General features: G+C 40.6%; 1 protein-coding gene across 5 annotated transcripts in view; it reads left to right on the top strand.

Moving 5' to 3' along the window:
* Positions 1–17,867, top strand: part of wdr7 (WD repeat domain 7) — a 125,744-nt gene that overhangs the window by 66,737 nt on the left and 41,140 nt on the right. For all 5 annotated transcript variants that reach the window (XM_028972907.1, XM_028972910.1, XM_028972909.1 and 2 more), the window contains one exon: positions 12,152–12,376. In XM_028972907.1, the coding sequence (XP_028828740.1) occupies positions 12,152–12,376 (225 nt within the window). The remainder of the gene's footprint in view (positions 1–12,151; positions 12,377–17,867) is intronic.

Below are 17,867 nucleotides of genomic sequence, written 5' to 3'. Positions count from 1 at the left end.
CCGGTCCACCTATCCGTTTATGAACGTCACTTGCCACGCTCTCTCTTTCACTCTCAATCTGTCCTCAGAACTGCTTGACCTCATTAGAAGAAGCGTTTGGAGGATCAGTAAATATCGGTTTGCCTGCTGCTCTCGTCTGGGTGGCGGATGCAGAAGGGATTCGATACTGGGGTGGGATGAGTGCGAGACCTGAGGAACGAGGGCTTTGTCTATTCTCCCATCTTCTCAAGTACTAATGAGCTGCAGACACTCCGGCAGTCTGGAGACGTCAAAGTTTACGGGACTAATTACTACATAACCCACGCACCCCTGTCCCTCCCCTCCCATCCCGTCCATACCCTACCCTCTGACTATCTAACAGCCACACAGACACAGTATTCACTGCCGTGTGTGTGTGTGTGTGTGTGTGTGTGTGTGTGAGAGGGAGTCGGGGGGGTATATTGATTACCACAGCATGCCCGACTCTTGGAGGAAGAAGGAAAGTTTGTGAAATATTCACTTTTTGAAATATTCATCTGTTTGTTTGAATCGGAGAAAAGGCCTGCGCGTTTGATGTCGGAAAAAAGGGGGAAAAAGTGCATCGAGTGGTGGAGTCAATGGCATTAAATGTTAATTATGATTACATTTGGTTCATTTTTGAGTCAGTGGAAGTGGCGGAGTTCTTTCTTTCAGTGTGTGTTATTGTTTTGTGTGTGAACCTCATACAATAGGACCTTCACACAAAAAAAATCTTGCCTGTGTGTGTCCTGCCTGCAGTGTTGACAGAACAGTAGCATTTACCTACTTTGAAGAATAATAATAAAAATAAAACAGAAATTTTTACTATTTTCTTGAAGTATAATGCAGTGGGTATTAGATGTGTCTGCTAAAGAGGTTATAAATGCTGCTTTAATCAGGACCACATTTAAGTAGACAAAGCACTTTAAATGTTTAAGATTTTAACTGGCACAAGGTAAGGGTGATTGGTCCACAGGTTCTCCACAGGATTTTCAATATTAATACTGATAATCTCTGCTATTTATATGTAGGTGTTAAGAAATCCATTATTATCTGTTTCATTCATGTGGTAGATAACATGAAGGACATTTTAGGTGAAGTCCCTTCAGAGGACTACCATCATGGGAACAGTTGGTAGGTGTGACAGATAGGTGTAGCATCATCTGGAATACATCTTTGTGTCGACTGGTTTTCATACACTTTGTGCCTGCTCCACGGTTTACAGAACCTAATGATTAATTTTAGATCCTACATAATGTCTGTATTTGAACATTTTCTGTAATCTGCTGGTGTGGCACTCTCAGTAGAAGGGTATCAGGCTGCTCTCTCCGAAACGGTCGAGGTCAGCAGTAAAAGGTACCTCACTGACCTGTACCACAGACAGGTTCTGCAGTCAGCGCCCACCCACTACAGTATGAGTTTCAGATCCTGCACGTTCTCTCCCGGCTCAGATTTTCCTTTATAAAGAGTAATAGATACAGGGAGCCATTTATTCCCACCACTGGTTGTCTTCCGAAGAGGAGAGGTACTGACTTGAGTTGTTCATGATAAAGGTGAGGATGATTGTGGCAAATTCCACAGTCCTGCTACTCCAACTGTTCCCAATTGTGATTATTTCATGCTGTCTGTAGAAGGATATTTAAATGAATGTAAATTCCCATGTTGCTTCTATATTCTGTACACGTGACAAACTAATCTGAAAACGGATGTCCTGAAATGCCCTAAAATTCAGCACTTTTGGCCGTTCTATTTTCTCAGCTGTATTTTTTTATTGATATCTTGTTACAAAACCCAGTTGGGAACAAATAAAGATGAAATCTAAAATTATATTGGCATAGGGATGACTATTTGTTCTAGGGTTTCGTGTGAGGTTTTTAGCTATATTGTAACATATATTTTATGTAGTGTATTAAGTAACATTAGGTAAAAACCTGTGCTTTTGAAATATGTGTGTGTGTGTGTGTGTGTGTGTGTGTGTGCGTGTGTGTGTGCGTGTGTGTGTGTGTGTGTGGTTATATATGTTCTCTAGCTTTTAGCCATTAGAGGAACTTTCAAACCCACTTAAAAGAAATTGTTCTCAAAAACAATGTAATAATACAGTGATTTGACATTATATATGCCATACAACCAATGCTAAGAAGCATAATTGGATTTTGAGCTCTTGACTGTATTTGTGAGAATATTAAACCTTTGATTATGGTTAAACTGTAGTCCTCCAGGTACAGAAGCTGTCTGTGCATATTATCAAGTGTTAAACGTCCCCTTCAATCGTTTTGTTTAAACTGTTTTCATAAAATAGGGCCCACATCTTTCTCTTGAATGATTATTTTTTTTACTATAAAATGAATGCTGTGGTGTGCTTATCTGATACACACTTCAGCCCATGGTCCCATGTGCGGTAAAAATACTTTAAAGAGTTTTTACCGGTTGAGTGCAGAAGGTTTGTGTCCTTGAAATGGGTGATGGGCTGATAGTTTGAGTTTTGAGAGAGAGAAAGTCCTGAGATTCTCCAGTTCTCTCTCTCTCTGTGTGTGTGTGTGTGTGTGTGTGTGTGTGTGTGTGTGTGTGTGTGTGTGTGTGTGTGTGTGCGCCTATGTGTGTATTCCTTCTCTCTCTTGGTCATTCCATATGAGGATGCATTCACTGCACTCAAAAATATTAAAATGAAGATGACCTTCAAACCCGGGGCTGGCAGGAGGGTTGGGTGCGTTTAACCTTTCTCCTTCCAAATTGGGTTTTCAATTATGTTGTGTTTGTGCTGTTGACATTTTCTGTTTGTGCCCTGAATGATGACCGATCATCTTTTTAGGTGAAGATATCAGCAAGATCTGGCATCTGCTCTATGCACATATTGCAACTGGTTTCTAATTTGATAGACCTGTAAATATGCTTATCTTAGCAGTTTCATTTATATCTTGCTGTAAAAGTATAATGTATGCTGCATTATATAATATATAATGTGACAATGTATAATCATTACTTACAAAATATATTCATATAACCAAAAACGAGGATACATTTTTAGGATAAATTAATACAATAATAATAAAGATTCGATCTATTGAAGGTTGCAGCAGTCAGAACAGGATCAAATGGTAGGGTTACGTTCACTGCTTTGTGGTGTTCATTTAATCAGCAGTTCAACATGTTGAAGTAGGTTTGGTGGTGTTGAACTATAAAAAATACTGGACCTGGAATGGCTGACACAGAATTAGAAAACCAGTAGCCTTTCCGCTCAGAGCTGTATAATTTTGCTCAACACATTCGGCTAAAAGGTTTAAAACACCTGACATTTCAGACCTAATTTAATTTTGTCATATATATTAACATTGTTCTGTGTTAACCCTTTTAATTTCTTTGAATGAAATGGCTCCTCTCTGGTTCTGATTTAGTGGGTCATATCCATCGATATTAATGACTCTGTGTATTAATATTAATGGCCGTATCCTTGGAGAATGACAGTGGGATAAATCCGAGCATGCGCGGTGCCTCTGTCATCAAGGCCACAGAGTCCCCAGATGTGGTTTAATTGTTGTGGGAATGTTATTGTGCATGTGGAATGTGCTGCATATGTCTCAGTCGGGGGACTCTCCTGGAGAGGCCTTTGTCTCCGCTGCACGTGGGACACGTTTGAAAGGGTGTGCTCACTGGTATTGATCGGGGGGGGTCCAACACAAAAGACCTGCTCCTGCTTCCTTTTATTGTCCTCTGTCCTCTCGCCTTCCCCAAAGGCTGGCCTCACCCCACGCTGAACAGGGACTCCCAGATCCCAGCCTGATTTTCTTCCCCTTTCTCCTCTCGTTCAGTATCTCATCTTCTTCCTCCTCCTCCTTTGTCACTCACATTAAGATGGGCCATTATTCAAGCGTTTTGAGTGATCAAAATATCCATTCAGACTCCAGGACGATCTGTCTTGGTTTCTTGGCTGTTCAGATCAATCGTATGGCTCACTGATTTTGTTAATGTGCATCTTATATTCTTAAAAAATATTTATGGGATGTGGGATATACTACAAACACTTATCCTGAATGCTACAAGGTACTGGAGCTCCACAGGTTGACATGCAAATGTGAAATGAAGTGCCCAAGGTTTATTTTATTTGAACCTGAATTGGGCTTGCCAAGAAGACCCCCCCACCCCCCACCCCACCACTGAAAGATTAAAAAAAGTGGAGAAGATGTGGAAAGAAAGAGAGGCGGGTTTTCCAGCCTTTTTAGTTTATTATGTTATGTTTGAAACCAGGCCGCAATGGCAAATAGGATTTATTTACAATGTCATTAAAATGGATCCGGCCATATTAAAGGGATGAGATCAATATGGTTCAATACATTCTGCAGTGGCTGACTTCTGTAGAGGGGACTGCAGAGACAATGCTGGGAAAATACACTCAAGCATCCTTCACTGTCCTGGCATTTTCATGAAATTTTAGATATTTTTAACCCCTCAGCAACAATAGCAATTTGGAGAATATTTTTTAATATAAATTGTAATACCTTTTTATTAGAGTAATTATTAATAGTATTAAATCATGTCTTTTGTGTGTGTGTGTATATAAATATATTTTTTTACAAAATACTAGAAAGTATTTATTAAATAGTATAATTTTAATATTCTAATCATCTATATAGGTAAATGTGAATCATTGATATAGGTAAACACAAATTGCTAAACTAAATTTTATTTAAAATACTTAGGTTAAAATGCATTTTTAACATTAATTTTTATTATCTATAAAATGCGCTGTGCAGATTAAACAAAATCGCTTTTTTATTCTTTCAAATGTCTGAGCACCAACCCAACCAGGACGTAAAAGCTGCATATTAAAATGTGTTTCTCTATATTTAACATAATTCTTTTATTCTCTGTCTTGAGTCCTGGAGTCTCTAATTCCATTAATGTTTTCAGTCTAGGATCAGGACTCGTAATAAACCTATTGGTACATGTATGACTTTTGTGGGAGTAAAAACCAGTTGCTCTGTGCTGGGCTTCTAAACAAATACTTGAAACTTTTTGGTCTTTTCACTATTGCACTATTTTTTCTCTCTCGTGTGCCTTGAATAATTTGAGCCTTTGGCCATAGGCAGGAAAAAATATAAATTTCTGAACTTTTTGTACAGAACAAAAAACATTTTTTTTTCATCTCAGGATCTTAGTTAAAGGTGGGCACACACACACCTTCTTTTGCTGTTAGGCTCTGCCACACTGTAACAGGCTTATGAAGTGAAATTGGGTTTAGCTGCCGAGAAAGTGTGTGTGTGTGTGTGTGTGTGTGTGTGTTTCTCTTAAGTGAATGCACTCAGAATACTGAGGCTGCGAAGATGGGCAGCCTGCAGGTAATGGGCTTAAAGATTACAGAGAGTCCGGGAGGGCTAACCTGCCACAGCCACCAGTGCAGAGGAAAAATGCAGATGTGCCGTCCGAGGGGCAGCTCAGCTGCGGCCCTGACTGACTGAGGGATGCGCTGCTGATAATTGCCTTTCATTGTTCGAGGGGAAGCAGGAAAATGGAGGCAGTTTGACAGGAGGTGAGGTTGAAGAAGAGGCTCAAATAAAATTGCCTAATGCCTCTCCATGGCTTTGTTAGGTCAGACAAGAGTCTTACTGCTGAGGCTGTATGTGGGTGAATAATTAGTAGATTTCTGATTGATGATTTATTTCAATCATTCCAGTTTTTGCAGAAGCATGGACCAGATAAAAGTGGATATTATGTTATGTCTTTTAAAAGTAGTGTGTGCAGCACTCTTTAAAACATGTTATAATATTATTATATCCCTAGTAACTGAGAGAGCAAAAATCACAAATAAATCAAAGTGGATTTCTGCCAACGTGTGATGTGAGTTTTTCCTATGAAAGTCAATGGATCAGGAAAACCAAAATTTTCAAAATGGCTGAACATTTCCGGCATATGTTGTTTTGTTAATATATTTGATTCAAGTATTGATTTGTTGATTGGTGAGGGTGCCTGCATGTGTGAATATGCGAGAAGCTGTATTTGCTGTGTGTACAGTGTTGTAGTTCTAGTGCTTGGTGCAGTACAGGTGGTGTGTGTGTATGTGTTGGAGTCGCTCGGCTGCGTGTGTGCAGTGCTGAAGGCTGCTTAATGATTGTTTAATGACAAGCCTGAGACTGAACGGTACTTATTGCTTGTTCTGTACTGCTCAGCCTATTTTTCATAGCTTCAAGACAGCTTTATTTGGCTTCACCTTGAATGGAACGGCACAGTATTGATCCGGGCGGCCCAGAGTTTAACACACTGCTGGCTCTGAGATGGAGGAAGAGTGAGAATGAGGAAGAGGAGGACAGGAAGGAAGTGAAAGAGGCTAGAACTATGAAAGGAACAGGCATGTGAGCTCATCTCAGTGATGAAAACCACCCCAACTCAATCACCAAGTTTTTCTCCACCTATTTTTTTTACACAAAACTTCATATAACTTAATATGTCTCTACTTTAATTTCATTAATTCTTATGTGGTATAATTTAAATTGGATTTTGGTAGGTTATAAATTTAAAGTGCTTTGGCTAAATTACATTAATTACAGAATGATCCATGACACTATACTATTATTATATGATTGTTATGACATCACATTCCTACTTTATTCAGATATACTGAGTGGTATAAAAGGACAATTGTCTGTGATACAATCATGACGCATGAAGCAGTAAATTGGAAAATTCCTTTTGAAAATGCAAAAATTCAGAGGAATTTTTATATTCACTAAAAATATATGCCTGCATTTTTTGTAGTTCCTACAGTTTTATTTGCCCATTATTAAACCTATCAAGTTATACTAATAGATTAATTATCAGGTTATATTCCAGCTGTTCAATGCCTTCAGATTCATTTAATAATATAGTGGAGAGATACATTCTATTCATTGTGAAAATAATAGTATAATATTGTGATATCAGGTTTAGGTCTAGTGGGAGTTCAAATCCGGTCATTTTTACTGGAGAACACCATTATATCACTCCCAGATTAGTCTGAGTCACGGCTAAAAAAAAATGGAGGACCAGGCGAATAATCAAACACCTCCTGTCTCCTTTGTGAAAATCCAATTAAACATGAACTTATGGGAAATAAGATAAACTGAATCAGAGTGTCAGAATCAGTGCACTGCCTATTATTTTTTTTGTTTTTGGTGTTCTGTGGCTCTTTCACATGCTCTCCTTAATATGAATGAGGCAATCACAGTGCTAGATTTCAGATGTTCTTCCTTTTATTCAATTCAACCTCACCCTGAATGATTTAGTTGGGCCTGTTTCGTTAAGCGCTAGCTGCATTATTCATCCATGACCTCAAAACGTACTGTTGTGTGTTTTGTGACTAGAAACACACACCTAACCACAGAAAAGTTCAGTACTACACACTCAATAGCATGGGGAACCATAATGTGAGTTATTGAAACAGTGGGGAGGTGGAATGTTGTTTAATAATGTCTATACATGCTTGTGTAGCTTTCCAGCAATTTATATTCTTTCATTTTAGTCCTTTATTCATAGTAATGAAAAGAACGATTGATTTACAAACATGTTTGTCCACTGGTTTTCATTGTACCTATTGCAGACTGCAAAAAAGGCAAATTGCAAAAAAAACAAAACTCTTTGACCTTCTAGACCCACTGTATTCATCAGCTAACCTCAACTGTCGGGTCTGACAGTGCTGCTGCATCTGGCCCTCAAATTCTGTCTTTAACTGTAAGCAGGCGCTGTGGCAGCTTCAGCCCAAAGCAGCTCACTTCTGGCTACCTAACGGCCCTTTCAGGGCCATGTCCTTCTCCTTCTTTCTCTCTATCTCTCTGCCCTCCCTCCATCTTGCCCTCCCATCGTCTTCATCCTTTTTGGAGTTATTTGAGGTTATTCATTTAGCTGCTCTGATTGGGCGATCAGCTATGGTTTTTCAGGAGACCTGCCTTCTGTCAGCCTGCACGAATTAGCAAACACCAGTGGGGGGAGCGGGAGATTTTTTATTATTATTATTTTTAAAGCTGTTTTTCAATTTTGCTGTTGAAGCATAAATAAATTGTCTTTTTTTTTATTCTTTATTGCTCCACAGTTTAAAGGTTAATTCTGATTGGATGACTATCTAAATTTTACAAAGCACAGGCAGTTCCATTAATTTTGTATTGGTACCAGTTTTGTCAGATTGTCAGTTTTCTGTTTGTTTTCCATGCTATGAGAATCCCTGCACCAATGGGGAAATACCCCATTGGTTGGGGTGGTTTTACTTTTATTTATGAATAATCCAGACCTGTCTTGTAGTCTGTGTTAAAGTGCTCAGTGATAAAAACGATCACGGGGCAGGGCGGCCCTGATATTAAATAACGGCAAGACTCTCAATATGTCATTGGAAATCAATGCTTAACAAAGCCAAAACAATACAGCATCTATTCATTACACCTCTGCACAGGTCACAAAGTACCACACCCGTTTTGATGTCATCAGGAGTGTGAAATCTGGCTGGTATTTTCTTATCGCTCGTACGCACATGCATCACATCTTCTTCCTCGTCGTCTCTCTCACTCTCGCACACATGCATTCAGAGAGTGAGAGGGGCTCTATGAGGTAAATTGAAGGCCTTTGTCCTTATTGACAGTTCTATTGGATTGTCATCACTATTAAAGTGGTGGACAAACACCTCAGAGTATCTCAGCTTTATGGGAGTAAGCTGCTGAGAAACATTGTGTAATTAATTTAAAGTACACTGCAGTTTTGTGTTTTTAAAAGCATAATGCACATACATCTACAGCATCATGTAGTACATGCATATGTGATTTCATAAAAATTATTGACATTACAAGTAATTGTTTTTGGTGACAAATCATGTTGACATGATTTTCATTACTATTTATCTAATTCTCAATTAACTATTAGGGATTAACATTTCATAATAATCACAACTTTCATAACATGTTATGATAATGTGGTAATGAAGTTGTATAGAATTGGAGCTGGAGCATGAGCTCAGACAGTGGCCCCTTTCTGTTCTACAGTTTCATTAAGTCACAGCTTAGCACTGAGATGAATTCTGGCTCCTGATTGGTTGGCTTCATGTGCAGACTGTGCTGCTGCACCACGGTGCTGGTGTACGTTCATGCCCCTGGTCACCACAACTCCCCACCCCCCACACAGCTATTAGAAAACCTCTGAGCGAGAGGTCGGCCATTTTCTCACAAAGATGTCCATGGCCCTTGGGGTCAGAGGTCATGAAGACGCCAATGAAAACTGATTGAGGAAACAGAAATAAAATCCGCCTTGCAGAGGCATGAAGGGGCCGATGCACAACAGCCAATCCCCGGAGACCATCCCTCGGAAGGAGAGTTATTTCTCTTTTAATATATCTTTATATTTTTTTCTCTTATCAAATGCCAATGATCCAACATGCAATAGTTTTAGTTTCACTTTTAGCTGTTGACTGAACCATGATGTCTATAGATTTTTTTTTTTTCAGACCTACTTTACTCACATTTTGCAACCTGGCATCATGTCATAAGATGTCAGGCACCACGTGAAGCTTAAGGTAGGGAAGAATGATTGGACTCATAGCACGCATCAGACTGGAGAGCCATTTGACTACTAGAAAGTTAACCGTCGGGCAAGGTTTTGAGGTTGGCTGGGAGTCGGGGTGGTCTGGAGTTTTTGAATATCTGGGATTAGCAGCTCGATCGGCCTGCAGATAGCGTGGGTGTGTGGCTGTGATAGCTGACTGGGCCTGCGCCACTTCGATTTGAGTATCTGACTGGGTGTGATTTTGTTCTTTGTATTTCTGTGTTTAGCTGAAACTCTCTCTCTCTCTCTCTCTCTCTCTCTCGGTGTTGGAGTTGCTGAGCGAATGAGAGAGGCTGAAGGGCTAGCCCAGGGACGCGGCTGTGCCCGGCAGTATCGATTAGGCCCCCTCCGCACGGCACGTCCTCACTTCTGCCGACGCCTCATTGGTTCCCCTCAGCACCTGCCCCGCCACATTATAACAGAAATCCATACGCCAGGCTGTGCTCAGCCAAGCAGCCCAGTGCAGCCAATCACACGGCCCGACACCGGCTCCACTGCTGCAGACACTGCCACCAGCCGCCGGTGTCATGCTGCATTCTGTTCCTTTTTTTTTCCTCCGTTCATTTCTGTTCCTTCATCTTTGTCTGCAGAGCAGCAGAATTTCAGTGTCTCCTGGCGGTTCCCTCTATCTTCCTATATGTCTCCATTTTCCCTCTATCTCTGCTCTATTTTTCTCTTGCTGCTGCCTCCCCCCCTGGGGGAAAAGGCGGGGGGTGTAGTGGCTACTGTTTTAAGAGGTCAGGTGACCCCTGAGCAGTGTGGTGCTGTGTCTTTGTTCCTGGAAAACGGACAGAGGGAGTTTTTTTTGTAATACCAGCTGCATTTTATCGTATTTGAAAACATTCGTTCATCAGAAATTACACACATAGTGGTCATTCTTACATATTTCCTTTCTCGCAATCTGTGTGTGTGCGAGAGGGAGAGAGAGAGAAACTGTGAGTACTTTTGTCTGACTGGAGTAATGAGGGAGTCCCACTGTGCTGTAATACAGACTGCCGGGGTCCACACACACACACTACACACACGCCAAAATGACAATAGGCCGGCACTCCCCTCACTTCCCAAACTGAGGCCCCTTCCCAGCGCTCTACCCCGCCCAGGCGGTTTTGTTGGTTGGCGGGGCAGCCTGCACGTGTCCCTTCAGTTGTCCAATTGTACACACCCTACTGACCAGCCAGCAGCCACTACAGGGCCTCAGCACAACAATACAGCACGTGCCACACACACCCTCTGATTTTTTTTATTACTTAAAGAAGCACAGTTTCGCAATTTGCACAGTGATATTTAAAGGAAAAAGCCTCTATGCTTCCCATGTTAATTAGGGATTATTTGGCTAATGAAAAATCTTTATAAATGAAATGATCGAAACCTCATCTGTAGTTTTTTCTTCTGTCCTCCTTCAGTAAATTCCTGTGTAGAATGTGTGGACCTTGTGATGTAGTGAAATGATGTAGTCCATTATTAGGGGCAGTTGTGTAGCGTCACATTTTTAACAGAGGCCAGATTGGCTTTGAACTAAAAGCCTGTGACACGGTGGCCCACAGAGGACTGAGCTGAATACCAAGAGTCTAATAATTTAATTTGCTGTATCTGCTGTTTTACTGTTGGCTTCTGTTTGGCTGCAAACCAGCCCAAACAAAATTATGAATTAGCAAAGATAAAAAATTGATGCTGGAGTAATTCTGAACATTTTTAATGTAATGGCTAGGGCTGACAGTGTTCTCATTAAGTTGCTGTCTGTCAGATGTGTGTGTGTGTGTGTGTATTTTTAGTATGATACCAAATGCATTTTTTAATGTCTTTATTCTGGGGATTCTTTCTATTCTATGGGGGGAATTACCCTCACCTCTATTTTTCCCTCTTTCACTCTTGCTCCCTCCCTCCTTCCCTGCGGCTGGCGGACATCTGACCGTCAATCTGACAGGTTGTCTCGGCGCTGCTGTCTCTGGGTGCAGACACCTCCCAATCAGCATTTCCTCCACCTCCTTATCTGCCACAACCTCCCCCCAAGCAGCCACACTCAGTCATTGGATCTCTCTCTCTCTCTCTCTCTCTCTCTCTCTCTCTCTCTCTCTCTCTCTCTCTCTCCCACACACACGATTATCAGATTAAGTCAGCTGTTTGTCATCCAGAGCTTGATTTGCACCACTTATTCTATTCAATTTTTCTCTTTTGTCCATGGTATGGGAATGTTGTAAAATATGTATAAGATACTCTATGATCTCTATATGTCAGTGTTTAGTATCATACAGTCAAATACATAATTTTTGGCAGGTGACATTGTTTGTAAGAAAAAAGCAACAAGCATGGAGACCATTACATTATTGGATTATTTAAGATGACTATAAGGGACCCACACAAATTACATACAATTACATCTCAATGGATTCTTTGGCAGAAATCCTTTCCAACAACATAAAGGCAAACCAGCCTCATAAAAGGACATGGTATCCTCCAGTGGGGCCCAACTGCTCTTAAACCGTATTGAGTTCTTCCAGCACTACATCCGGGAGGCCTTAAACTAACTTTACAACCTACCTTTCTCTCACTCGCCACTTTCGCCTTGTATAAATGTATAATATCCTCTTGCTTTTTCTTCTCACAGGCTGCCTATCCAACCTGCCCCCAAACGCTAAGAAGATGCCCAACTCATACGAGGAGCGCCGTAAGCAGGCCACAGCCATTGTGCTGCTGGGAGTGATTGGTGCCGAGTTTGGGGCGGAGATAGAGCCACCCCGGCTGCCCTCACGCTCTCGAACCACTGGCCAGGCCCCTGAGGGCTTTGGATTGACCACTGGAGGGTCCAACTACTCCCTTGCACGACATACCTGTAAGTACGAGTATTGTTATTTTTTTTTGGCTAAGAGTTTAACGTGAAATTTCAGACAGAACGTAATAATTTCTGCTCATGGATCTTCTGTTTTCCCAATCCTCTTCTTGACACTAAATTTTATTATAACGGATGAGATTATTACAGTTGACATAATCCAACAGACATGGCCACCAAACATTAAATCTGTTCAGCACAAAATATTACAGACACACACACACACACACACACACACACACACGCACGCACGCGCCCTCACAGAGCAGCTGTCTTAGCAGGAAGGCCACATGAATAATTGAGGCTGTGTTTTGGCTCCCGGAGGTGTAGCCTCCATGCTGCGCTGGCTGCACCCATATGGCCTGGGGTCTGCACTGCTGATATTCCAAATGCAATCCTTTTTCACTCTGCCTTCCACTGCTACTTCTACTACTACTACCACTACTACTACTGCGCACACACACACACACACACACACACACACAGTAACTCAGACACACAGGGCATCCAGAGAGGAAACAGCTGATGCAATCGATGGCCTGAGCGCAGACCTTAGTGATGCTGAGCTGCTGAATAGTCCTTGGATTGGACGCCATTCCCCTCTCACCCTGTGAGCTCTTGGCCCTCTTGGTTCTGAAATATGACATTACATGAGGGGGGGTGGTCAAGTAAAAACTCTGCTCAAGGCTGCTTGGCTGACTGTGTGCACACACAAACACACACACACAAACTCCTCAATAAAGAGCCAAGTGCTGTTGGTGATACTCATCCATTTTTAACATCGGAACAAGTGGAGCTGCAACTGCTTGGCTGCAGAACCCTTTCATGTGTTGGGCAATGCTGTGTTTTCACCTGAATCATGTGTATGTAAGTTGCACCATTTTGCACTGTGTAAAAATGGTCATTGGTATTGAATTATTTACTCTTCTCAGTAGCTAAACAGACTGTCAGTAAAAATCCTTAAATGTCTAGAGATTTGGGAGTATGATTGGGTTTTGGGCTGGGCACAGGCTAGATGAGGGTGGCCTCATCATAGAAAAATGATAACCATGTTTTGACCAGAAACAGCAACTCACTTAAAGTCAGTGGTGTGGCAGGGATATTTTTTTATTGACTAAGTAAAATGACACGTGTAACATCCATGTGCTTTGTTTGTTGGTGAAGTAGAATATTGTGAATGGTTTTGGTTCTTTTTCTCACCTCTTCAGCCAGGTACTGAATCTTATCTTTTTTAGTAAAAAGCTGTTCTGATGTACGAGAGGAAGTTGTGGCCTGTGAGGGTGAGTGTAGAAACCTGTACTCTGTCCAGTCTGTCCAGGCACGGTCTGCTGATTTCATGCTTAGTGCTCCATGCTTCAGCAGGGAAGAGGGGAAAATCTGCTGATTTCATGCCCAGTAAAGTGCTCTGAGGCTGGCTATCTGTGAGCAGGGGATTGGCCATAGCTGGAGAGCTGGAGATGACCTGCAGGCACTGATAGGCCAGTGGTGTGAAGCTGAGCTCTCGGCTGTCCACAAAACGCTGACCAAACATGGCTAAACACACACACAGCCCAAAGCACAGCTTACGCATACCATACACACTTACACACTGAAATGCAATATGCCCTTCCCTCTACAGAATTTACAGCACAGCTGACAAGCCCATTATATGGCAGTCAGAACAGTACTGCTTTTAGGGAGTGCTTTTGGACTGTTTCTGATTAATACTAATTTAATTTTTTTTTTGCTTTTGGGTCTCAATATTTAATTCATTAATTTAAAATAGCAGTACTTTTGATTTATAATTAGTAACATGTTTTAAGGCCAATTTAGATGACTCATTCATGGTGTTTGCTCATGACCAGATGAAAATTTACATTTACATTTACAGCATTTATCAGACGCCCTTATCCAGAGCGACTTACAATCAGTAGTTACAGGGACAGTCTCCCCGGAGCAACTTAGGGTTAAGTGTCTTGCTCAGGGACACAATGGTAGTAAGTGGGATTCGAACCTGGGTCTTCTGGTTCATAGGCGAGTGTGTTACCCACTAGGCTACTACCACCCAACAATATTTGCAAAAAAATATTTGCAATATAGTGACACATGGTTCATAGCATCACGGTGGATTGTGAATATTTTTTTAATTATTTAGTTTATTTTGTTTTCATCAAATTTTGTTTTACTGATTTTTAAAATATTTTTCCAACATTTTCCCCAATGTACAAAATGTACATTTTAGCAGATCTGCACAGTTACTGTAATACACAGGTAATCTAAACATTGAAGCATTTTACAAAAAAACAGTACGTATCCAGTACATACATGGGTGGTAGTAGCCTAGTGGGTAACACACTCACCTATGAACTAGAAGACCCAGGTTCAAATCCCACTTACTACCATTGTAGTAACTTAACCCTAAGTTGCTCCAGGGGGGGACTGTCCCTGTAACTACTGATTGTAAGTTGCTCTGGATAAGGGCGTCTGATAAATGCTGTAAATGTAAATATCCCACCCACAGAGAGAAAATAACATGAAAATAAATATTATGGATTATCAAGAGGAGTCAGAATTTGAAAAGGGGCCTTCAAAGTTTTTACAGTTTTCTAACTGTAAAAAATACATAACATCTCTAATCCATTGAGAGAAGGATGGAGAACTACATTGCTTCCATTTTAACAGAATCATGCATCATTGCAAGAAGAGTTAATGTAGGGCTGAAACGATTATACGAATAACTCGAATGATTCGATTACAAAAAATATTAGAGGAAAATTCTTTGCCTCGAGGCTTCGTTTAATTAGTCACCAAAGTCAATCTATTATCGTATCGCTCCCGCGGAGCTACGAAGTGCGCAGCTGCGCAGCACCGGAATCATTGCTCTACACAGACTGAAGCGCATTTCAAAGATTTAAGGAGCTGCGATTTATTGGCAGAAAATGAAGATACCGGTGTGCATAAAAGGCATTATGCTGCACGGACAACATAGTGTAGTGTATAACGGACCTGGCTTACCATAAAAGTACTTCGTCAAAACTACAGCACCTGAACCGAAACAATCTCCAAGCAAACTCGGAGCTTCTTCAAGGTATTGTATTTTTATGATTGCTAACTAACATTAGCGCTTCTTAGAACGTACATTATTTGTAATTATTTGTGTTATGAGTCGATAGTGACTAGGTATGATAAGGCATGAGATCTCACTCATGTAATTCATCCCTCCCCATCTCTCCCTCCCGCGCGCCAAACACACACTGATAGGTTACAGCTCAAAACACGCCTTCCCCATACAGAAGGTAGTAATTTATAAATTCAACATATGGACAAATCTACATTCATTAGCATATAGGTTTACTTTTGGACAAGTTTATAGCATTTGTTGTACATCACAGCGCAGGTTTGCACATGCATTGCACACGCATGCGCTAAGACAAATTCTCTCTCTCTATTTTGCACATAACATTGCACAAAGACAAACATTCTACCTACCTACCTCATCTGGATACAACTGTAAACTGAACTGTATTGTTTAAGTTGGATTATTAGTAATACTTGAATTGTTGAATTATATTTTCTTTTTACTATTTTGTACCTTTATACTTTTTCCTCTTTATTCTCTGATGGGCTATAGCAGGGGGTACACCCCTTTTTCCTTTTTTTTTTAACTAAAATAAAACTAAGGACAAATAGGCTAACCTATGTTTCATAGTTTTTTTCATGTACATCATGAATGTTTCACAGAAAGATTGATTAAATGGGCTTAGTTCTGGAGCCAGTAACCCAAAGGTTTTAAGCTTTGATCTAATAAAAGTATTGAGTTTGAATATATTTTTTGTGAGGAATAACAGCCAATTGCTTGCTCATTTTAAGATGATTTTCATGTTGCATAACACACTATTGATAGAGTTGTTTAAAAACACAAAAATATGAGTTATCTGATTACTCGATTAATTCGATGAAATAAAATCGACATTACTCGATTCCAAAAATATTCGATAGTTGTAGCCCTAAGTGAATGCAATGACTATAAATGAGCTGCTTGGTAAGTGAGCACATTTTTTTTGGACACTAAACCAAATATGCCACAATCTGAATCAGTATCAAGATGGGTTCCACACATGTCTCCCAAAACTTTTAAAATACCTAACCAGAATGGCACAGCCAAAACATATGTATTAAATTTTATGGTTGGCCACGACACCAATTGATCAACGTTCGAATAAATCCTTGTGAGTTTGGCATTAGTCAGGTGGGTACTGTGTGCAACTTTCAGCTGTATTAGGAGAGGAAGATGAATTTTTTCCTAAAACCAAATCCCATTGGTCTTCTGACAAAACTAGTCCAAGTTGTGAGCTCCAAGATATCTTCAAATCCTTTGAATTTTGAGTGGAATGATGGTTGATGTTTTAAATTTGTTTCTAAATCTGTGGTATTAGTCTTTTACAGTCTGACTTTAATTTTTAAATCTAATCAATATGTGTTTTAATTGGAAAGGTGATAAATGTCCTTTGTTCAAAACACCTTATCTTTGGCTAATCAAATTATTATTATTATTTTTGGGTAAATTATAGATGTGTGACAATTGAGAGAAGGACACAAATGTGTCTGTGTACAGGTTATGAATTGCTATAATCCCTTTATCAAACCATACAGAAAATGTTTTCATCAAATTAAATTTTTGAACAGAGGCTTATAAGAAAAAATAAGCCGTAAACTTGAGTTTTGTGTAATGCTTTCATCAGTATGCCAGCTCCCCACCACATTATAATGAAGAGCACTCGGGAGCTTGTATTTACATGCAAGATGTGAAATCCATTGAAATATTAACCCACTTGTGGTTAGCCTTGCGCTGCGGCTGCCGTTATGAGGGTTTAATGAAAAAAAAAAAGAAAAAAAATTCACAGAGCTGCAATGAGATACACAGAGCTGTACCCAGACTTTTCTGGCTGCCGCTGCATGAGTGCCTATAGGGTTTGACCACAGTCAAAAGTGAATGCATGACAAGCCAGTAACAGCTTTTATAGACTTCACTGGGATCTAATTTTGTGCTGTTCTCTGAACAAATTTTTCATTTACCATTTGTGTGTGTTTGTGTGTTTATCTAACAGTAGGTGGTCGCACAGCTCTGTGTGACTCCTTCCGTGGAGAAATGCCTCGTTTCAGATGCCCATCTCAGTGATCAACTCTCCCGCCACCGCGCTCACTGTCTACCATAGATAATCAATGTGATTGGCTGGGCTCGTGCGTGCGTGAGCGTGGCGCGTTATTTGCTGGCCATAGATAATCAATGTGATTGGCCGTATGTGTTTTCATCAGGGCTTACAGGGTGATCTTCTCTGAGCGCAATGTGTGGCCCTCACAGCCAATAAAACAATCCCAGCGCCTCTATATATTTCTGCTCCTCGGGGACCTGCCTTTATCAAGTGTGTAAGGTAATATCTCTCTGGGTTATGAAGGTGTACAAGACTGCGCTAAACCACAAAGGTCTGCTGGCCGTCACTCTGTGTATGTCTGT

Source organism: Denticeps clupeoides, chromosome 3, assembly GCF_900700375.1.
Source record: "Denticeps clupeoides chromosome 3, fDenClu1.1, whole genome shotgun sequence".
NCBI lineage: Eukaryota > Metazoa > Chordata > Actinopteri > Clupeiformes > Denticipitidae > Denticeps > Denticeps clupeoides.
The sequence above is the reverse complement of the archived record's forward strand: the minus strand, read 5'-3'. Positions and strand labels throughout refer to the sequence as shown.